Genomic DNA, 23,214 nt, shown 5'->3' with positions numbered 1-23,214 from the left:
TAGCTCTTGGAATTTAATACCCAGGTTTGGACACTGTCCCCTCCAACAGTGCAGATCTTAGGAATGTTATTCTGGACTCTAATAAGGCAAGGGTGTGTGAGCAATCAGGTCCTAGCAGTGATTTAACAGGTGCATCCTCACCCACCCATCCATGCACACATGCACACAATATTGTATTTCTGATGATACAAAACACACTCTTTCATTCACCAACACAGACAGAGGCCTCCTCCCTTCCAATCAATCTGGAGCCAGGCCAGTGTTCTGATATGGCCCCGTGTATCTACAGCTGACCACACACACACACTTTCTCTTCCTTCCTCACACATAAACAGTACATAGCATCTCTCACATCCATTGTAGCTTTTATAAACCATCATAGACTACACTACTTCCTATTGGATATTTTAGTGAAGATGGCCTACAAAACACCCACCTGAAAATGTAGGGGTCATAGCTGAGGGCTTTAAAAATGTAGTTGATGAGAGGGGGGGAAAACAACATCACTCAGGTGGGTAGCAATGACATTTAGACTTTATTTCTATAGAAAACATTAATTTCACACTTCCAAAAATATTCCTGCATATTTGAAAGGACGTACAAACCACACAATGGGTGAATCTTGTCAGATATAAATATCATGTTTCTCCTTGAGGCCCCCAGATAGTATTACATAAAGAAACAAGCCTTACAATACTTTTCAGTGGGGAAAACACCAGAAATAATTTGTCTTGCCTTCTAAAAAACACCACAACTTTTTTTGGATGGGCCCACATTGATACACTTTAAGGTTGCATGAATCTTATTGAATTTTCCAAGATTTTAAAGACAGCATGTCCAATGTTTCTCCCTCCCTCTTTTCCATCACACAAATGGGGAAGTGCAACTCATCTGTATGGCCAAAGAATCAAATGTTCTGTTAAAAATGTGAGTGAGTATTCAAATCCAAAGTCAGTTAAATACCAAACCAGATCTTAAAAAACAATACACAAATGATACCTCAGCTATAAACAGGTAAACGTCACCTAAGATTGTCTGTGCTGTATGTGGGAGTGTTGGAGTGTGTGTGGTGTGTGTTTTTGAGAGAGATATGTTAGTATAAACTGGAGCGACATCAGTATTGAAGTAAGAGATGGAGTGAACACTTGACCTGAATTGAGAAAACAGTCCATGGCATACTATGGACATGCACTTAGAGAGGACATATTATTTACATTAGAACAGAGCAAGACGCAGAACCTGTGCTCTGAAATGACCATTTTTGCTGTGTACAGAGCCCGTAAAGAGTGCAAACAAAGACATAAGGGTGAACACACAACGTGTTCACTTGAGACATATCAAAGAGCCATGAGAGCACCATGTCAGTCAGAACACCACTAATACTGTCCAAGCTGAAAGCCCCAAAACATCCTGGGCTCAGAGAGGTACAGAGCTGGGGTAAGGAATGGATGACGTGAAGGAGGGAGGAAGAGGAGGAGAAGGAGGGATGCCAATGGCCCCCTTTTCACGGCCTGTCATCCACAGCAGTGCTCTCAGGCCCTGGGGTTGAAGAGAAAGCAAGGGGTACAGGAGGAGAGGGATAGAGGAGGAGCGGGGTAGAGGAAGAGGGGCGTGGAAGGGAAAGCCTTCCCCCATCATGCAGTCTCATTCAGGCCACAGGGTCGCCGGAACTCCTGCCCTCTTTCATGGATCCATTTGTTAGATACTGAGGGTGACAAGGAGGACAGAGAAAGAAGTTAGCTACTGTACCATTGCCTAGTCTGGTAAAAAATATACAGTACTCTAGTCTGGAATACTGTGTACAAAACATTAGGAAAATCTGCTCTTTCCATGACATAGACAGGTGAATCCAGGTGAAAGCTATGATCCCTTATTGATGTCACTTGTTAAATCCACTTCAATCAGTGTAGAAGAAGGGGAGAAGACAGGTTCAAGAAGGACTTTTAAGCCTTTAGACAATTGAGACATGGATTATGTATGTGTCCCATTCAGAGGGTGAATGGGCAAGACAAAATATTTAAGTGCCTTTGAACTGGGCATGGTAGTATGTGCCAAGAACTGCAACATTGTTGAGTTTCACACTCAACAGCTTCCAGTGTGTATTAAGAATGGTCCACCATCCAAAGTACATCCAGCCAACTTGACACAACTGTGGGAAACATTGGGGTCAACATGGGTCAGCATCCCAGTGGAACGCTTTCGACACCTTGTAGAGTTCATGCCCCAACGATTTGAGGCTGTTCTGAGGGCAACTCAATATTAGGAAGGTGTTCTTAATGTTTTCTACACTCAGTTTATATCAGAGATAACTTGGTGAAGACCACAACAATGATCACTTGAGAAAAGTAATGGAATGACAGTAGCGGGAGTTATAACTACAGATTTAGGAATTAACTAGTAACTAGTAATATTGGTAATTTAATAGGATGTCTATGGTTATAACAGTGTCATAGACATTTACAGAGCTAAATGTAGGTCGTTTCAACACACAAACTCACCCCACTTGTTGCCCACCAATACTGGGCAGGCTGCGTGCCTTGTACTGTAGTCTCCCTCCCCACTGGGAAACAGGTTGTACCAGAACACTGCAGTCCCCTGTAATACATCACACACAGTAGAGACAGGTTACAGGGAACTATGTACCTACAGTCATACACACACTCTAGGCTGCAAATACACATGCTCATTGCTCACAAGCTTTTAGTCACCTTTTTGGGCCATACTGCAGCACCCACATCTGGGAATACTGTAGCACCTCCTGCTGCCACGTCACTCATCTAGAATCGAGAAAAAAAAGAAACTATTATCACCTTGGACTCTTCAAGAGACCAAAAAAATTGTATTTATTTTAGGGTAGGGGGCAAAGAAGGAAGCAGTCCCATGAATACAGAGCACTCACATAGAAAAGCCAGGTGGCTATGCGGTTTCCAGTGCCCAGCTCTTTGAAGGCATCAGGCTCATCTTTCTGTAGAGCGAGAAAAACAAATGATCATGACATCACGTGATCATTATGAGCAGAAATGCCACATCCTAAATGTCACGGTTGCCCATTCGATTTTCTTGTTTACATAAAAGACTCTAACAACACCATCAAAACAGCTCCAAGTTATTTTAATTTTGGAATTCTGTTCCAAAGTAGTCCCATAAATAATAGAGAGATATGTCATTTGACTAAAACATAATCATTTCAAACCTTGCTAACATTTGTGTACAATCACTGTTTGGGCTTCTTGCGGTCAATTTGCAGTCCACAAATGATTAGTAATTATGGTCCGGCCCCCTGTCCATCTGCTCAAGAAAAGAATCGTCTGGCTGCTTAATCTAGTTGATGATCCCTGCTATATGCAATCCAAAAACGTCATACAGCAGTAATGTGTGCGGTCATTAAATCAAGGCTGCAGGGCAATACTAACCCGTCCAAAGTCAAAGTGGGGCTCATACTGCCCACCCACACCATAGTTTGCAACCTGCAAAGCAACAGTGAGATCATTAATATTGGAAATGTAACTGTCAACCATCTCAAACAACGACACACACACAAACACACACACTTTACCTGCAACTCTTCCGCAGTGTCCATCTCCAGACCTGTGAGGTCCTCAATCCGCTGGTTTATCTGGTCAATCATTGGGTGTTCATACGCTGTCAGCCATGCACTGGGACAGGAGAAGGGCACAGGGGTGCAGGGATAACAAGTCAAATACAGGGGGGTGGTAGAGTCACTATAGTACAGTAGTTATTACAGATGAACAGTCTAGGAGAGCGAGAGAGAACAGACAAAGCATGCTGCAAGCTACTGCTGAAGATGAAATATATAAACCACAATAGGTTCATGTGTTACGTGCAGATGATACATGAGAAGTGGGAGGAGCGTAAAGACAGGAAGAGGAAGGACTTTAGAAAGCGTCCCGACAGAGTCTCCAATCAGCTCAGCGTACATTGGTCAGAGTGAAGTTTAGGAGTAACTAAATACAGTTGTGCGTATTTTTATGTACTTTTCAATAATGTAAGCCTTCTATAGGTTGAAGCTCTGAGTTTGCAGTCATCGCGTGACTTGGGAGAGTTCTGGAGGTCACAAGGGCTTTGGAGGTTGATGAGTTTACTTTAGGGGCCCAGAGGGGAGAATTTTTTGAATGCTTTTAGTGAACACTACCAGCCTTTCACCATCCACCCTGGCCCAGTGGTCTAAACCACCCCCACCAACAGGGAGCATTCCATTCTCACTGGGAGTCATGGCTTCTTTCACATATCATATAAAGACGTCACAATAAACTATCTGTCATTTCATGGACCTCAAGATTATTTCGTTTTTCTGGGTCATGCACCACAAGGCACAGTGTGAAAATAAAAAAGTGTCAAACCACAGAAAATAGCATTAATAAAATGGTAGATTCTCTGCTTAGTAGATTTGCCATACACTGCATAAAGTGAGAGTTGTAGCAGTTGTGGCCGTAATGATTTCACGGCGAGAGGGCTAACGTTTGAGGTCCATTCAAGTTCAGCCATCTGCTCTACACACACCATCCCTTTTTATTGGATACATTGTTGAATCTCTCAGCCAATAAGATGACTCCTCTTTCCCAGTGCAATATACTGTGTGTATTACTTAATACTGAAATTCCTTGTAAGGTTAGCCAAATTGAAAACTAAGATGTGTGTTAGTCTATGTGTGTGTGAGTAAAGTGATTTATTAGAAGTTGCTGTTAGGGAAGTGAAGACAGTAAAATATAAATTGGACATGATAGAGTGGTGGTTAGGTCAAAAAGTCTCTCTTCCTTCAAATTCTCTCCCCTGCTGTGATTACTCTCCCACTTTGACCTCGTTGTCAGTTTAAATGAGGTTCACGCTCAGTTCAGTTAACCCTTCACCACACACACAGTTGCACATACTTCAACACGAAGACACAGACCCAGACACACAGGCAGACAGACACACACACATCTACACTTGCATGCAGACACACGTGCACACCCTAGCAAACACACACACAAATATACACTCCAATATACACAGTAATAAGCAGGGGCAGTAAAAACCAAAGTGATGTGGGATGGTATGGGTGTGGTATGGGTGTGGCATGAGCATTTCTATTTTTAAGAAGATGAAAGTTATTAAAGTAACTATGACTAAAGATTGGCATGTTCCCCTACAATCAGCAGTCTGACCATAGATTGGGGTTGTCTGGTATATTAGATCTACACAAGTGGGCACTCACTACTCATCAAAATCATGAACTGAGAGAGGGAATGTGTGTGGATGTGCGTTCGTTCGTGTGCACAAACTTGAGGTGTAATTGGCCCTGTCTGCACAGTAGCACAGAGGAGGAGAGAAGCCAGAATGACCTCATTCATCTGATTGTAAGAGAGCAGCATAGATTCATTGCAGAAAGAGGTGGCCCTACTGACCCAAAGACCTGCCAAAACCTGGATAGCACATCCTGGGGATGTAGGGCGGTATGGGATGGGAGACCAGAGGGGATGGGGGGGGTCTCTGGAGACCCAAATGTATTATGACCTTTGACCCCTTACCTCTTGGAGACTCTGTACATGGCCATGGTGAGTTTCCCAGTTAGGGGGGTCATGTACTGTGGCTGCCATGGCTAGTTGCCCGGGCACACGAGAGAGAGAGAGAGAGAGAGAGAGAGAGAGAGAGAGATAACACACCAAAACGATAGATGAAGTAGAGGGAAACGGGAAGTGAAAGAAACAGAGAGAGGAGAGAGAAAAGCAGATTCGGTCACAAGCGGTTAATGTTATTCCAGCAGTATGCCAGGGGTTGTTTCAGGGCCAGTCCTTTAACCAAGGGTAGTATAACTTAATGGTTTATTCTCTAGTTTAGGAGAATGCTAAACTAGTGATTACATTAGTGATGACAGGAACAGAGGATTTGTGAAAAGTACTGCTCCCGACACACCCTTAGTTGGCCAAAAGCACCTACACCTTTTCTCCTCCCACTCCACTGGGTTCACATCCTAGAGAACTCCTGAGCAGAAACACATTTTCACCACAGACAGGACCATACAATCATATCTCCTTATTCATTAGCTTATACTCTGAACTTCTAGAACACCCCTGGACTATTCTAGAATCTGATTTATGGTTAGACTAAGAAAATGATTCAGAGAGAGTGAAGGAGGGTTCAGTAAAAGTATGGTTCTGTGCTTCTGCAGAGGAGTCTTCCAGCATTGGAGGGAGGAATACGGTCTGGACTCAGAGGCATAGGCCAGTGGCATGTGTAAGAGGAGGGGTTTGAGCTGGGGTGTGAATGAGGAGAGGGGTTATGGGTGCTCTCCCTCCTGCTCCACCCCTCCCCTCGACACCCTCCTCCCCCCTGCCTGCACCTGGCTACACCTTACCTCTTGCTGATCCTGTAGGGGGCAGTCTCGAGCACACCAGTGATGGGGTTGGAGATGGTGGCCCGGCGGAGCTATAAGGCAGGGAGAGGGGGTTTAGAGGGTACCCTGACACCACCTCCACCCCCCAGACCCTGCTTTGGGTGGGCTAACAGGGCTCAACCTACCTCCACTTCCATGGCTCTTTGGTATACACCCCTCACCACACACACTAAAAGCTTGCTGTTCCCTCTAGGAATACGTCCTGTCTAACCATTTATAGCAAAAGTCCTGTGTCTGACTGATTGGATTTGAAAAAGTCATCAATGTAAGGAAATGCTGTCTTTGAACCTAAATCTAATGACATGGTGACATGTTTTCTTGAATTCATGTTAGTTGACAACTCAACCAAATGTAAATCAAAACTAAATGTCTGCGCCCAGTGGGAAGAGTGTTTATGTTTAGCATGAACATTTCCTATTCATTCTGTCTACTAGTGGCCTTGACTCTGCAGACACAGCGGCAGCTGGTCAGACAGTTACTAGTACGAGCCTCAGAACATATCCACAGCAAATCCACTTCTGTAGGACCATGAAACCCTCCCGTCAGACACATCTGTGTGGTCATGACACCCTTCTGAACCCTTATTATCTCAATATAGCACACACACACACTGACAGAGAGTGGAACTCACTCTGGGCTTGGCCAGCTCTTTGACCTTCTCGATCTCGCCGTGAGAGATGATGTCATGGTAGCGGACTATGTAGGGCCGGTCCCACTCATCCTCCTGCTTCACCGGGCTCAGGAGGTACTTGGGGTGACCGTGGTTGTCAAAGTAACGGCAGAAAAGCCGTCTCTGTCTGCGGGGGGTCTACAAGGCAGAGACGGGGCGGGCGGAGGGAGGTAAGAAGAAAGACAGATTGACACGTACAGATGTAGGATCTTCATTTGAGCCAGTTTTTATAGCAGGAAAATAATTCTGCAGTAACAGGAAATATTCATTATTATGTTTATTATAATGAATGGACATTTTTGTAGGGGTTGATACATTTTTCGCGTGTGTGTGTGAGTGAGTAATTCCTCCTCACCAGCTTGATGCCCTCCCCTCGACACAGCATCTCATACATCTTCCTCTCTGGGACAGGCTCCCTGAAGCGCTTCTTCTTGGAGGCATCACTCGTCAGTCTCTTCCTTCGCTCCTTGCCCTCCTCCCGGGCCTTCTGGGCCTCCTGGGCCTGGGCCTTCCTCTGATTTATCAGTTGAAACTCAAAGTACTTCAGGTTGCCGTTGGCACGCTGGTGTTCCGGGTCTGGAGTGAGGAGAGAGAGGGGACAGTGAGATGGAATACTGATGCTCATACAGTAAACAGACAAGGAAGAGTCATTTAGAATTTTCATCTGGATCTATCAGAATCACTAACTTCAGACCCTACTGCCACCTGGGACATTTCATGAGTAATCCTCTATACCAGTTTATGCTGGGCATACAGGTCAGCAGCTGTTGTTCAATGATTCACCTGGAGGGCATCATATTCCCTCAGCACTCATTAACATTCACAGTGTTACACTACCAGTTAACCTCCAAGTATACCCATCCCATAACTTAGCTCCTTTAGTGTGCTCTCCTTTAACTCTGTCAGTGTGTCCTTCAAATCACTCCCGGTGTGACTAGTTTAACTCATTCATTCTGAGCCGCATTAGGGTAACTCACCCAGCATGAGTAGCCTCTTGGTGAGCTCCAGGGCCCTGCCTAGATCTCCCTGCTGGTAAATAGCATAGCTGAGGTAGTCCAGCACGGTGACCTTGTCCACGGTGGACTCCTCTCCTTCGTCCAGCTGCTTCAGGGCCTGCTCCATCCACAGCTCTGTGTGGTAGTAGTCCACCTCGCTGTAGGCAATCTTCCCCAGCTCAAAGCAGTCCTCCACCGTCATAGGGCTCTTGTGCGTCACTCCTGTGGATGAGTCAGTGGTTACAAACTTACAAATTATAAAAGGCCTGAGGTTCTCTCTCTAGCGCTCCCTAACACATTACCTGGCAGGTCTCCTGTAGAGATGGTGTTGGTGTCCAGTCTGTAGGTGTCCTGCAGTCTGAGCAGTGCCTTGGCTGCACCTGTCTGGTCCTCGTCGGTAGGGAAGTGTTGCCTCTGGAGGGTCAGGTTAGAGATGAATCCTGAGAGAAGGACAGAGATACTCATTTGTGAGGATGCTCACTGTGAGCATCTAAAAGACAAACAAACATTGCAGCAAATATTTTCTGTTAAAAAACTAGTATCTGTCGTTGCTGCTTTGGGGCTACCTTTCAACTTCCTTTTCATCTCTTCTAATGTGAACTTCATAGTGTCATCATATCTAACCTTCCTTGGTGTCCTTCAGCACCAGGCTCTCCAGGTCTCCCCATTCTGTGTTCAGCCTCTTCATCAGTTTGAAGGCGTTGACTGGGTTTCCCAGGAAGCCCTCGGGGTCCTGCATGGCTATGGCTGATAACACATCCAGCTTCTCTGCCCACCTAAGAGAGGGATGGGAGAAGAGACACAATTCAGCTACTCTGTGTGTGTGTGCTGTTGCTCGTGTGCGTGTGGACACTCACTGTTTAACCTGCTTCAGCTTGTTCTCCTCTGCCGTGATATAATTCTTCAGTGAAGTGACTAAGTCTTTCTCTGTGTACAACAGATCTGTCATGTGACCTAAGGGAGGAAAACACACACATTATCAAACTTGATTTTAAGTTTAGTTAAACCAATCATACACATGATGATAAGGAATACACTGTGTACTATATCTTTCAACTTCTGTGTAGATGAGAAATGAGTAGAAACCCGTAATTCCGGGTAGATAAAATGCCCAGTATGTGCTTGACAGACAGGCTTTGAGGGCAGACCCAACACCTGTCTCACAACCATATGACTATGTATCTCATAAGGAAGGGAGGACTCTCACCGATGGATGTGTAAAAGTCACTGTGGGCTGAAAGAGTCTGGAACAGGCAGCTCAACACCAGTAAATACCACCAACACTGTCGCTCCATCCTGGACATACTGGGAGAGAGAAAGACAGAGAGATAGAGAAAGATGAGGTGGCAGAGAGAGGAAAAGAGACGAGGCCAGAATGAGGAGGAGTGAAAGAAGGACAATGAACGTATACTGTTTGCTCACTCGAACACTCTGTCATCTAATGTACTAGAAATAATCATAATCAACAGTGGCGTTCCCTTTTGACAGAATGGTCCAATGATCTACAGGAGAGAATTTCCTGATGAAGAACATAATTGCGAATTATATTTCACAGAATCTGAAACTTATAGCATCATAGTCCACTGATCTTTTCCCCCCACAGTTTAGACTATCCTGACACACAGGTCAGAAAACACATACAATTAGCTATACCTGTGCTGCCTCTCAAATACTTAAAATAGAAGTGGGAATGGACATTCCTTGAAGGCAGGACAAACCCTAACCCTGGCTGTCTGCAGGCTGACACAGCAAGGCCTCAATCCTCAACCCCCAAAGAGTGGTTTTGTCAGTGTGAGGCAGTGGAAGGATAAACCATGGGGAAATAGCAAACAGAAAATAGAAAGGGAGTGTTAGCGAGTGAGTGTGTGGGTGGGTGTGTGTGTGCATGCATGCGCGTGTGTTTCAAAGAGAGTAGTCCTCTAAAACAGTATTACATTGAATGACTTCCTCTCTGCCTCACCCACCACACTGAGATGAATATAACCCCTTGGATGTGGCCATAGAGTGACTAGTTTGGCACATGAGCTCTGGAGTTGGCACTGTCATGGATTTTGCCTGGCTGCCCCTATCTAGACATGACTTAGCCCTGCGGGAGTGGTACTGTGCTCTTCCTACCCCCATAGCGAGCCTCCACTAGTCGTCCAGTGTGTGTGTGTCAGGGAAGTAGCATGGGCCTTGTTTGAACAAACATGCCTGTCTATATTGCCCTCAGGGATGGACATGGAGGGGGACGGATGGGCCAGAAAGGGGATGAGGGGACTTCGCACATAGATATTACATCTATTCCACAAACACACATCCCTAATAGCCTGGGGTCTTTAAAACACACAGACAATACCTCATCAATAGAGACAAGTCCACATTGCGGGAAACTTTATCACTGGAAGTTCTGTGAATGCTACAGTACTATCCAGCAGATTTCTCTATTTAGCAACAAAAATGAATCACCCCTCTACACATTAGCTTATCTAGCATACCTACTACTCATTAAGCATGTAAGAACTAATGGCAACATTGGACAAAGACTGCAGTATAACCACCCTGTGTTAACAGTAGCTGGTCTTGCTGAAAGCAGTAGCACTCTTTGTCCTGTAGCTGACACACACCCAATTCATCCTAGTGTAAGAGCTTATATTGTTTAAATCCTGCAGTCAAAACATAACTCAAAACAGGTGCATACATCTAAATCCTAGCTGTACTGATGCGGAAATACCAATCTGGCAACCTCAAAGATAGTTTGGAAGACACTTGACACAAAACTGACGATCACTGACATCTAAAACATACAAGCTGGTGACACACATCTGCATTCTACTGTGCATACTCAACAGTCTATCACAGTGCCATCCGTTTTGTCACCAAAGCCCCATACACTACCCACCATTGCGACTTGTACGCTCTCGTTGGTTGGCCCTCGATTCATACTCGTCGCCAAACCCACTGGCTACAGTGGTACTCTATTGATGAGGTATCTACAAGTCTCTGCTAGGTAAAGCCCCACCTTATCTCAGCTCACTGGTCACCATAGCAGCACCCACTCGTAGCACGCGCTCCAGCAGGTATTTCTCACTGCTCATCCCCAAAGCCAATTCCTCCTTTGGTCGTCTTTCCTTCCAGTTCTCTGCTGCCCATGACTGGAACGAATTGCATGACTGGAACGAACTGCAAAAATCTCTGAAGCTGGAGACTCACATCTCCCTCACTAACTTTAAGCACCAGCTGTCAGAGCAGTTTACAGATCACTGCACCTGTACATAGCCTATCTGTAAACAGCCCATCTATCTACCTACCTCATCCCCATACTGGTATTTATTTATTTTGCTCCTTTGCACCCCAGTATCTCTATCCGCACATTCATCTTCTGCCGATCTATCATTCCAGTGTTTAATTGCTATATTGTAATTACTTCGCCACCATGGCCTATTTATTTCCTTTAACTTACCTCATTTGCACTCACTGTATATAGACTTTTTGTTTTCTTTTGTTCTACTGTATTATTGACTGTATGTTTTGTTTATTCCATGTGTAACTCTGTGTTGTTGTATGTGTCGAATTGCTATGCTTTATCTTGGCCAGGTCGCAGTTGCAAATGAGAACTTGTTCTCAACTAGATTACCTGGTTAAATAAAGGTGGGGAAAAAAAGGAAAAAAAGAAGGCTGAGGAAGTAGGAAGGACCCAAAAAATAAGGTCACAAGTACAATTTCTAATATTTGGATATCTATAATTATGGCATATAGGATTACCTTTACGCATAACTCACCATGATATGAATAAGGAGGTCAAAGAGAGACAGGATTGAAAGCAGCGCCAAGTATGAAGTATGTATAAAAAATACTAACCCGCTGCCAATGTAAAGGTCACTGCACGTACCTTCCCCCCTCTGGCACCAACTCAGCCAACAGAGACTATCTACTGAGGGTTTAGGCAATGGACAGGCTTAGGCAAGTCCTCATTTTCTTAAACAGAGTGAGGATTTGATTGAAAACAAAGGAAACATACAGGTGATATTTCTATGAAGGTCAACAGGGAGTGGAAAGAGCCAGAAGCCAAGAACTGTAAGAGCAAAACGGTATGTACACGTTAAATGCTTTACGCGTTCACGTGTTTAATTCTATTTATCCCAGAGAGACACAGAGTTGTCTTACACAGTACTACACCACTTACAGTAATGTTTCTCACTGGTGCTCAAATGACAGTAACACTTCACTTATGCTGCCAATCTGCTATAAAACTCATAAGAATATCAACCTTATTGCAGAGAGACAGTAGTGACAGTGTCACTGTTATGATAATGGCCTCAAAGTGTTATGCCAGAGCATGTAAAGTGTTACTGTTACCAAGCCTCTAAGAGAGCCACTAACCTCAAATGGCTGCTCTACAGACGCCCATACGTAACTGGGTTTCAACTAGCAGTAACCAGTCCCAGGAGAAATCAGTATGCCTGTATATAAAACAGATTAACCACTTTACAAAATGAGTCTGCATTCTTTCCCTGAGGTTTAACCTCCTTGGACCAATAATCTGTTAGTACTTGTCATATGCCTGTAGGGTCTACTTGTTTCAAACAAGCCTGAGGTTAGTGTTATCCAGTGCTACTGTAGAGTTAAGTCCTTTTACGTCAACTCTCTCATTACTATGTGTTACCTGGGAAACACACACACCTCAATGAGGTTCAATCACTCATTCACAGTTTGAGGCTTATGTCCAAGCTACACTTACAGAAGTCTGTCATTACCCTCCAGTTACTAAGTCATGGCAAATAGAGAGCAAGTCAGTGGGAAAATGCAATATTGACAAGGGATGGACAAGGGATTGGCAAAGCAGCTGGTGGTTGTATTAGGTGACAGAGGTATTGTGCCAGTGCCACAGACAGAATATCACTTGTGAGTGAAAAAACCTTCCCGGTCTGTCAATCCCATTTTTTAAAAAGTTTTAGATCATTAGCCTCACATTGTTACAGTTTCGTCATTTGTGAAGTAAAGTTGTAATATAACTAATGACTGTATTAAATTGTCTTTAAAAGGGAGTTATAGGGGCTGTTAGTGTATTTCAAAGGCTGGATGAAACACACACAGTCATGACTAACCTTTGGATGACCAGACTAAGTGTCAACATCCTACACTATTAGAATTAAACCTTCCTGTGTCTTGACCAAAGTGACCATTCTGGCACTTCAAACACACGCACGCACGCGCGCACACACACAGGCACGCGCGCACACACACACACACACACACACACACACACACACACACACACACACACACACACACACACACACACATCCTTATTGTATGATGTTGAATTCAGACCACTGTTTGAGCTTTGTTTCACCTTCAACTGGAATATCTTATAAGCACAGGGGGTGGCTGGTAGCCTAGTGGTTAGCGTGTTGGGCCAGTAACTGAAAGGTTGCTGGATTGAATCCCAGAGCTGACAAGGTAAAAATCTGTCATTCTGCCCCTGAACAAGGCAGTTAACCCACTGTTCCCCGGTAGGCCGTCATTGTAAATAAGAATTTGTTTTTAAGTGACTTGCCTAGTTAAATAAAAAATCACCTGATATGATAGATGCTAACTGATCCGTTATGACCACAAAGACAAAAAAGGGTTCCAGGTAGAACTCTTTTGGGGTCCATGTAGAACCCTCTCTGCTCCACGACTCTCCCTGAAAAGCACAGGAATGGAGCCTTCATATCTACATTTCAAGTGTCAAGTCATGCAGTCTGAAATTTCTCCATGGCCTACACACTTAGAAAAATAGGTGATATCTAGAACCAAAAAGGGTTCTTCAATGGGGACAGCTGAAGAACCCATTTAGATTCTAGATATCACCTATTTTGCTAAGAGTGTAGGCCATGGAGAAATTTCCGACTGCATGACTTGACACTTGAAATGTAGATATGAAGGCTCCATTCCTGTGGTTTTCAGGGAGAGTCTTGGAGCACCCGTCTGTACAGATACTCTGTAAAACCTGCAATATCCTAGACATACAAAAGCACTGATATTATAGAAGAGAAGTATTAACCTCGCAAGTCATTTAATAAAGGTCTTATCTTTACAATTTTATACAACATAAACCATACACTGCAGGGGCGCAACTTTCACTGGGGATGTGATACAAAACGAGGCAACGGTGGGACCATGCGGACGTCTCCGACTGGATCAAAATATTTTTTTATAAGAATTATTATTATTATTTCCCCCCCACTTCTAAAACCAAAGTTGCGCCCCTGATACAATGACCCCACACTATAGGTGGAAAGATAATTTGGGCGCTACTAGAGAAATGTGAAGTTTGAAATTAAATACGTTTGCTGATAAGGGTGATTGTTAATAGGACAATTGATGGCTACAACCTTCAAAGTAATACCGTTATCCTCAGTCGTAACTCTTTACCAGTGGCCATGGTTTTCACAAAAACACCCCACTAGATTAAGTGTGCCATATAAGGGCACCAACACACAAGAGCTCAAAATGCACCATTTGACAGGACATCATTGGCCCAGTTTAGTATTATCCTGGTCGGGTGAGAAATGTCAGTGAAAGGGGAGGCTCAAAGGTCACACAACCTGACACCAAAAACAAACTTGAAGTGTGACATCAATTCATTCTATTACTATAGTCCATATATTTGAGGGCTGCTGAAGCCCAAATACTTACATAAACCTGAAAGGTAAAAAAAATCCCCAAACTGTACTACAGTCATTTTTGGGAGAATAACGACCTGGATGCAGGGGTAGACGTGACATAGTAAATGTAAATCCAGGATACTCACATTAGTATATGTTATGTTTCGTATGGTACTGTATGTGTTAATTTGTGGATGTCCATCATCCATTTAGTATGATATGTTACTAATTGTAATTTGTACAATATGTTACTAATTGCAATTCATACAATATGTTACGAATTTGAAAAACACAAGATATGTTACAAATTCCAATTTGTTGTGACTAACGTTACCAAGGTGGCTAATGCTAACATTATCTAGGTGGCTAAGGGGATATGGTTAGGAGTTCTGTTAAACGGTTAGGTTAGGTTTAGCTAACATGCTAAGTAGTTGCAAAGTTGTTAATTAGCACAAATTTGAAACTTGTCTGTGATGAGATTCGAACATGTTGCATGACATTCTCATTATATGCCTAACCAGCCACCCTACTTTCGTATTTGTGTTAAGTAACCTTCTGTCTTATGTAACCATGCCAGGCTTAACATACTCAATTTAGTGATCTGGATTTAAGTTGAATATGTTAAATCTAGTCTATGACACCAGGCTAAGAAGAATAAAGACTTACACTGCCAGTCAAAAGTTTTAGAACACCTACTCATTCAAGGGCTTTTCTTTATTTTTTAACATTTTTCTACATTGTAGAACAATAGTGAAGACATCAACACTATGAAATAACACATATTGAATTATGTAGTAGCCAACAAAGTGTTAAACAAATCAAAAAATATTTTATATTTGAAATAGCCACCCTTTGCCTTGATGGCTGCTTTTCCTTCACTCTGCGGTCCGACTGATCCCAAACCATCTCAATTGGGTTGAGGTCGGAGGTTTGTGGAGGCCAGGTCATCTGATGCAGCACTCCATCACTCTCCTTCTTGGTAAAATAGCACTTACACAGCCTAGAGGTGTGTTGGGTCATTGTCCTGTTGAAAAACAAATGATAGTCCCACTAAGCCCAAACCAGATGGGATGGCATATCGCTGCAGAATGCTGTGGTAGCCATGCTGGTTAAGTGTGCTTTGAATTCTAAACAAATCACAGACAGTGTCATCAGCAAAGTACCCCCACACCACAACACCTCCTCTTCCATGCTTTACGGTGGGAAATAGACATGCGGAGTTCATCCGTTCACCCACACCGCATCTCACAAAGACATGGCGGCTGGAACCAAAAGTTTCCAATTTGGACTCCAGACCAGAGGACAAATTTCCACCGGTCTAATGTCCATTGCTCGTGTTTCTTGGCCCGTGTTTCTTCTTATTGGTGTCCTTTAGTAGTGGTTTCTTTGCAGCAATTCGACCAATTCGACTGATTCACACAGTCTCCTCTGAACAGTTGATGTTGAGATGTGTCTGTTCCCTGAACTCTGTGAAGCATTTATTTGGGCTGCAATTTCTGAGGCTGGTCACTCTAATGAACTTATCCTCTGCAGCAGAGGTAACTCTGGGTCTTCCTTTCCTGTTTCATCATAGCGCTTGATGGTTTTTGCAACTGCACTTGAAGAAACTTTAAAAGTTCTTGAAATGTTCTGTATTGATTGACCTTCATGTCTTAAAGTAATGATGAACTGTTGTTTCTCTTTGTTTATTTGAGCTGTTCTTGCCATAATATGGACTTTTAAAGACTTTTACCAAATAGGACTATCTTCTGTATACCACCCCTACCTTGTCACAACACAACTGATTGGCTCAAACACATTAAGAAGGAAAGAAATTCCACAAATGAACTTTTAAGAAGGTCCATGTGATTATCTCATGAAGCTGGTTGAGAGAATGGAAAGAGTGTGCACAGCTGTCATCAAGGCAAAGGGTGGCTATTTGAAGAATCTCAAATATAAAATGTATTTTGATCTGTTTATACACTTTTTTGGTTACCACGTGTTATTTCATTGTTTTGATGTCTTCACTATTATTCTACAATGTAGAAAATAGTAAAAAAAAAAAAAACGTTTAAAAAACTTGAATGAGTAGGTGTTCCAAAACTTTTGACCGGTATTGTAGTTATGAGTGAAAGTTCCAGAATCAGTCAGAGAGAAGGTGGAGAGCAATGCCACGTCTTCGCCCCTCCCCCACAAGGACGTTTCTCGGGATGTGAGTTTGTGAATGATGTGATTGCTCTACTACGTGCAATCGGCAAGAAACTGAATATTGAGACAACTTGTTAATTCAGTAAGTAACTCAGTTAGCCCCTTCAGTCAATAAACACAATTTGCCTTTGTAGGTCAGTAAATACACGTTAATTATGTAACAGCGTGTGCATAAATGACTTGCCGCTATGTAACAATCACTAACAACGATGTAACAGCCACGGTTGTCGATTTCGTTTAGTGTCAGGTTTATTAATTTTAGCCAAGGAAGGTTTGTATAACATTTCCTTTTGATAGCCTGCTAATGCCATGGCATATTCATAACTATGTCCATTTTAAAATATAGCCTAATATAGCAATATCTGTAACGTTTTCAAAGCATTCTAGTCTATTGAGACGGAGAGATTTCGCAGGCACAGTCATGTGTAAATAAACTCATACCCACGTTGCATCGGAATTTTACGCAGTGGATGGGTTTGGAATAGGATGCCTGGCGCTAGGTTTTGTGCGTAAAGTAGGCTACAAATAAATAAATGACAAGACGAGTGATTGATAGAATAGAGACAATAGGCTGACTAAAAGCAATTGATATCACATATTGGACATGCAACGTGTTTGTAGAGAAAGTTATTGATATATTAATAATACAGGTCTCATCCGATATGGTAATCAAATTTAACACTAGGCTAGGTTTAGACAAACAGATAATTGTCAACATGCAAACAAACATGAATTATTACCGAAATGATAAGAGAGACTTGTCTTGGAACGGTGGCACAAAAACACTCCGGTGGCCAAAATATATTCCCGGCAGCCGCTCGCAAGCTCTCCAAAGGTGTCCCTGCTCGTTGCTTTGGTACCGTTTATGACAGCCCCAACCTCCAGTCGCTCTTATCCTCGCCTCGGCGTGTCATCGGTCCTCGGCTCGCCATCTGGTGGTAGGTTCTATCCACGGAAACTGCTACGTGCAGAGTCGCACACACGCACTCAACCCTAGTTTGGTACTGGGGAATTTCAGGGGAGAATTTTTGAGCATGCCTCCACACCAATTCTGAAGTGTTCCCTTACTTCCCTGTCATTATTGGGATATAACCATTAGCATGGACGTTTTGCTCCAGACACGTGATAAAATGATGTTACTCCTAAATATGATGAATAATTAGTCTATTAGGCATTCCAGAATGCACTACTGTTTACAGTGTGTATTGTGGAGGACCACTGGTGTTTGGTTTATGTCCACATCTGAACACTTTTACATTTAATTAGCCTAGACCCAAGCTCTACTAAAAAATGTTTTTGTCCTTTTATGTTGGTTGATTCTTACTTTGACAGTTTGCCCCTAAAAATGTAATATGTGTATGTAACTAATTTAAGCAATGTAAGCCATTATAGGCCCTTAGCCTAAAGTTCAGGCTGCAATAGTCACACCAAACTGAATTTTTCTATTTGGATTTGTTAACTGTAAGTTTCATGGTTATTTCTTTAACCGGCACAGGTATTAAGAACTTTATAGACCCCAATTTCACCCCAGTAGTAGGAGGCGGGGTCATTTATCACGTGGTCCTTCCACATTCCAGAAGAGTCTCGATCTGCTTCCCAGTTTTTCTAGAAGGAAGCTGGCTGGAGAGAGCTGCAGGGGAGGAGCTTGGTGTATGTGTGTGTGTGTGTGTGCGGGGTGGGGGGGAGAGATACAGCCACATTCAGTCACATTCAGTCTTATGAATCAAATGGGATAATCCACTGTTAGCACTGTGTACAGAAACGACCATCTATTACTTTGGAAGAAAGTACCTTTCTGCATGGTACAGTCAGTGTGAACAAACTCTTGTATGTGTGTCCACTTTTGTATTGGGGGAAAAAACTCAATGCCCATTCTCCTTTATCCTTGCAGTGACCTGTTCACAGTTTTTAAAACACACTATTGTACTAATTTATGTAGGTTACTTCCTCCATTTCCTCTGCCTTTCATTACTCCATTCAAAGGTCTGGACACAGGTGTAAACGATATGGCAATAACAACCCAACTTTGACCTCTTGAGGCCCTTTCAACTGGAATTTATGTCCGCGTGTTTCATACACAGAGCATCCTCACTTTGAATGCAAAATGTCTAGTAACCACCAAATGACTCTGCTTTCTTCTAAGCATAACTGTTCAGTAGTTTTATGTTCAGTGAAAGGAGAACAGGGAAATATGTTTATATTATTTGTAGCTCTTCCAGGTCCCAGACAAAATATTAGAGCTGAACAAGTTTCTAACCAAGCATTGAATACACAGATGGCCTCTGTATAAGCTGGTATCAGCACTGATGCAAATATATTCACTTCCTCTCCCCTTATTCACTCTAATGCTGCAACATCAGCGTCCTAGTGTTCTGAAAAAACATCATCCCTCAAATAACCCTTAATAAAACACAGTCCTAGACCTAGGGCAACAATGACAAAGAAAACCAAACTGCTTAAAGTTATTAAGACCATCAAGGTCATACAACTCTCCCAATGAGTCTTTAAAAACGCCATTATTTGAATCACAGTGGGCTCTGTCCACAGTCCACCTCCCTCTCCATGAATTATGCACAGAAACTGCACTGCCCAAACCACATAACTTCACAGGCGGATATCGTCCAGCGAGGTAAGCCTTCGTCCGAACAGCTGCTCCTCGTAGGTCAACAGCTGCCGCAGGAAGTTCACGTTGGGCGCCGTGCATGCTCTCCTCTCCTTCAGCCAGCGGATGGCATGCAGCAGTGTCCAGCGCTGGTGCTGCATTAGGAAGGCTAGCGTTAGCGCTGAGCTACGGCTCCGCCCCATGCTGCAGTGCACCAGCACCCTACCCCCAACCTCGCTGCTCAGGGCTCCAGCGATGAACCTCGCAGCCTGGGGCAGCGCCTCCACTAAGTCCTGCTGGGCGTCATCGCTCAGCCGCAGCCTCAGGTAGCTGAGGGTGCTGGGAAATGCATCAGGGCATTCAGCCGTAGCGTTGACCACATGGGTGATGTTAAGGTTCTCAAGGATGTGGTAGTCAGAGGCCTGAGCAGCTGAGCCCTGGTAGAGCTCCCCCTCCAGGATCTCAGAGGGGTAGATGGTGAGGGCGTACCTGTCGGGCTCTAGAAGAGCCATGCGGGAGTTGCAGAGGAAGGGGTAGAGGGTGTGGAAGGCGGTGAAGCCCCCTAGGAGGATGACAGGGTCCATGCCCAGGTCACTGAGCTGGAAGAAGCAGCGCTGGAGGAACGGGGAGGCTGCCCTGGCCTCCAAACTGCCCACTGATACACACACAGACAGGCATAAAACAACCACACAGTGAAGGTTAGAAGGGTGCTTTTGTGTTGCTGAGGTTGTACAGTGTCTGTGTTGATTGTGTCGGATGCTCCCTATGTTGTAGCAAAGGAATGTGCAGTGTATCACCTGGGCTGTGGCCCTCCTCAGCGTACAACAATATGATAGAGAACTCCTGGAGCTGCACACAGCTGATCAGACAGCCCAGATCTGGGTGGATCACTGTCACACTAGCCCTGGCTGTAACCAGATGACTCTGCTTGTACCTGACAACCAATGAACACACACATATCAACACAATGCTTTTACAGTAAGTATTTATATTTATTATGAATCCCCATTAGTTCCTGCCAAGGCAGCAGCGACTCTTCCTGGGGTCCAGCAAAATAAAGGCAGTTATACAATTTTAACAGATTTGATAACACATTAAGTCTGTGCCCTCAGGCCCCTACACTACTTCCACGTATCTACAACAAGTCTGTGAGGTGTAGTGATCAAGTGGCTACATTGGGTGTGCATGTTTGTGTTCTGAAGTTGTGTTGTGTGAGTGCTCCCACCTCTCTGCACTGCGACAGTCCAGGATGAGGATGTAATTCGGATCATGTAGAGCGGGATGTCCAGCCTCTGCGTTCAACAGGTTATATACCTGCTGGGGGGTGATGTAGCCTCTCTGCACACTTACCCTCTCTGGGAAGGTAGGAATTAACACCTCCTGCACCTCAGGCTCACACACTACTGGACAACAGTATGCACACACACATGTACCTGCGCTCGCACACACACACATCAGAGAAAATCATACACACAGAGCCGAAATGCATATTGGAAACAATGTTCAACTGGCGACTGGGTTCAGCTTGCAGGTACCCGGCCCGCCACAAGGAGTCGCTAGAGCGTGATGATGATGAGCCAAGTAAAGCCCCATCGGCCAAACCCTCCCCTCGCCCGGACAATTGTGTGCCGTCCTATGGGACTCCCGTCCACGGCCGGTCGTGGCACATTTTTGGAATGAACCCAGGTCTGTAGTAACGCATCTAGCATTGCAATGCAGTGCTCTAGACCGCTGCACCACTCGGGAGGCCCAGATTGTGGTCCTTTGATCATAAATCCCCTCATGATAACTCCAGTCACAACTTTAAATCCACATTTATACTTAATCTTATATCCACTTGATCTAATATGGGCTGATAACCTACCTTGGGTCTGTCTCTGCACTGGAGTCAGTGTGTGACATTGGGATGATTTGATAGTACCATTGACCTTCCTGTAGGGGGTGTTGTTTTTTGGTTGCAAGGCGCTTCTGCGTTTTCTGGATGGTTCTACACGACAGTTAGTCACTCTGAGACAAATACACAAAGACAGAGCTGCATTACCCAGCGTTAACAAAGGACATTAGATGTATTATTTATTCAGCAATATATTTGACCAACATAATTATATTCTTCAGGGATGCATGCACGGTAACCCATATTAGACTACTGACACAAGCTGAGATGCCTATAGCTAGCAGTTAGACCTTACACTCACCTGGACACCACTATGCCCATGTTGTTTCCCAGTGCCAGACATTTGGGAGGCGCAGCTGCTGCCCCCTATGTTCCCTTATCAGGGAGATATCCTTCCATAGTGAGAATAGTCTAAATTTCTGGCAAATTCTTGACCAGCCAACCAAATATATATATACGGTTAAATGTCTGTCAAATTGCCACAAAACTGGTTTGCTTGGCTCCGGTGTAAAAGAGTTGTTTTCCTTGCCTTTTTTCTCAGTCACTCTCACACCTCCTTGTCAGGGCCTTATTTTAGCGGGTTGCCTTGACGACTTAGCAGTGATAAGTGCTCTAGAATGCCACATGGGTGCTGGCTGTGACAGGTGAGGGAGGAGAGTGATAGAAAGAAGAGAATGGCCTTCGGTCTCAGTCTAACATATAGTCAGACCATGAACACCACCCCAAATCAGGTTTTCCTCATGGACCCCTGTTGTATGACTCCATCCCTCCCAAATCAAATGATTCAGTCAATAATTATTCTATATTATTCTACAATCAACAGATCCATTAAACACCTCCAACATGTTCAACAGATATTTCAATTGTTGATCTTTTTATGAATACCTATGGCAGTCATAGACACTGAAATATATTAGGGGTATAAGCTTATATTATTATACAATACAACACAACCACACAATGGTGAGGACTTCAGCTTGATTCATTATTTTAATAAGTAGAACTATTGATGTTACTGATAAAGTATCAACCAATCTTGATGAATCCGTCTCTCCAGGTTCCACACTGTGTTGTGTGCTAGTTTGATCAGGCATGTTGCTATAGTACCCTGGCTATGCATTAGGCCTTCTCTGCTGTTTGAATACAGAGACCAGAGAACCTCCTTCTCTTCTCAAGTCACGTGAGTCTGTTTACTTTGAGCGCTTTGCCCAGATGGCTGCATGGCTCAGGTTACTAGACATTTCTGAGGTGTTGTGAAGTTTGGTAGGGAGATAAAGAGGCCAGCTAGTATACACACTCACATGCATATTCTGTGTTCACATGTATTTTCAGTAATTTGTTCAGGCAAAAAAAAAAAAACTTTTTCAGAAATACTTGATAATTGCTGTTCTCCTCTGCTGGAATAGCACAGGAGTGTCAGTGCTGTGGAGAGTTAGGACAGAGAGAGCGAGAGGAGAGAGAGATATGACATTTAAAATGTCTCTATTCCTTTTAAACTGTTGTGAGTGTAATGTTCACTCTACATTTTGTATTGTTTATTTCACTATTGTTTATTATCTATTTCACTTGCTTTGGCAATGTAAACGTATGTTTCCCATGCCAATAAGGCCCTTTGAATTGAGAGGGGGGGGGTCAACAATGTCACAAGCAGATGTCTGTACCACGCTGTGAATGATCAGTGATGAGATTCCCACCAGGGTTACTGTAGGATTAGACACACCTCCATGAAGTCATACTAAGCAGTATGGCATGTCACATTTGTGTTCTAGTATCCTAGTTGAATGATAAGGTAAATATGTATGGCTACAAATGCTGAGCATAGATCAGACAAATACATTGT

At 43.7% G+C, this 23,214-nt stretch overlaps 2 protein-coding genes across 2 annotated transcripts; both read right to left on the bottom strand.

The window, feature by feature from the left end:
• Positions 1-516: 516 nt before the first annotated feature.
• On the bottom strand, positions 517-18,009 carry LOC110529637 (prolyl 4-hydroxylase subunit alpha-1). The gene is made up of 15 exons (XM_021612021.3): positions 17,619-18,009; positions 9,267-9,364; positions 8,917-9,013; positions 8,684-8,835; positions 8,362-8,499; positions 8,042-8,281; positions 7,420-7,640; positions 7,026-7,202; positions 6,356-6,426; positions 3,557-3,656; positions 3,414-3,467; positions 2,900-2,965; positions 2,709-2,777; positions 2,499-2,595; positions 517-1,705 (listed from the first exon to the last, which is right to left on the bottom strand). The coding sequence occupies exons 2-15, from the start codon at positions 9,361-9,363 to the stop codon at positions 1,635-1,637; spliced, it is 1,650 nt and encodes a 549-aa protein (XP_021467696.1). The 5' UTR covers position 9,364; positions 17,619-18,009; the 3' UTR covers positions 517-1,634.
• A 1,001-nt stretch (positions 18,010-19,010) lies between these two features.
• LOC118966715 (putative rhodanese domain-containing dual specificity protein phosphatase) lies at positions 19,011-21,465 on the bottom strand. The gene is made up of 3 exons (XM_090241301.1): positions 20,706-21,465; positions 20,278-20,414; positions 19,011-20,135 (listed from the first exon to the last, which is right to left on the bottom strand). Exons 1-3 carry the CDS (start codon positions 20,933-20,935, stop codon positions 19,483-19,485), a joined length of 1,020 nt encoding a protein of 339 aa, XP_090097427.1. The 5' UTR covers positions 20,936-21,465; the 3' UTR covers positions 19,011-19,482.
• Between the last annotated feature and the right edge of the window lie 1,749 nt (positions 21,466-23,214).

This window comes from Oncorhynchus mykiss, chromosome 1 (assembly GCF_057628025.1).
Source record: "Oncorhynchus mykiss isolate SJ-2025 chromosome 1, ASM5762802v1, whole genome shotgun sequence".
In the NCBI taxonomy this organism is placed as follows: domain Eukaryota; kingdom Metazoa; phylum Chordata; class Actinopteri; order Salmoniformes; family Salmonidae; genus Oncorhynchus; species Oncorhynchus mykiss.
Note: the sequence above shows the minus strand (reverse complement) of the source record. Positions and strands in the feature narration are given on the sequence as shown.

What these genes read in the sequence shown, in the direction of transcription:
- LOC110529637 (XM_021612021.3), bottom strand. Translation starts at nt 9,363, where the DNA reads ATGTCCAGGATGGAGCGACAGTGTTGGTGGTATTTACTGGTGTTGAGC. An exon ending in ACACTGCGGAAGAGTTGCAG is followed by an intron (nt 3,468 to 3,556) that starts GTAAAGTGTGTG and finishes GTTGCTTTGCAG; the next exon opens with GTTGCAAACTATGGTGTGGG. An exon ending in CCCACTTTGACTTTGGACGG is followed by an intron (nt 2,966 to 3,413) that starts GTTAGTATTGCC and finishes CTCGCTCTACAG; the next exon opens with AAAGATGAGCCTGATGCCTT.
- LOC118966715 (XM_090241301.1), bottom strand. Translation starts at nt 20,935, where the DNA reads ATGTGTGTGTGTGCGAGCGCAGGTACATGTGTGTGTGCATACTGTTGT. An exon ending in GACTGTCGCAGTGCAGAGAG is followed by an intron (nt 20,415 to 20,705) that starts GTGGGAGCACTC and finishes ATTGGTTGTCAG; the next exon opens with GTACAAGCAGAGTCATCTGG. An exon ending in TGAGGAGGGCCACAGCCCAG is followed by an intron (nt 20,136 to 20,277) that starts GTGATACACTGC and finishes TGTGTGTATCAG; the next exon opens with TGGGCAGTTTGGAGGCCAGG.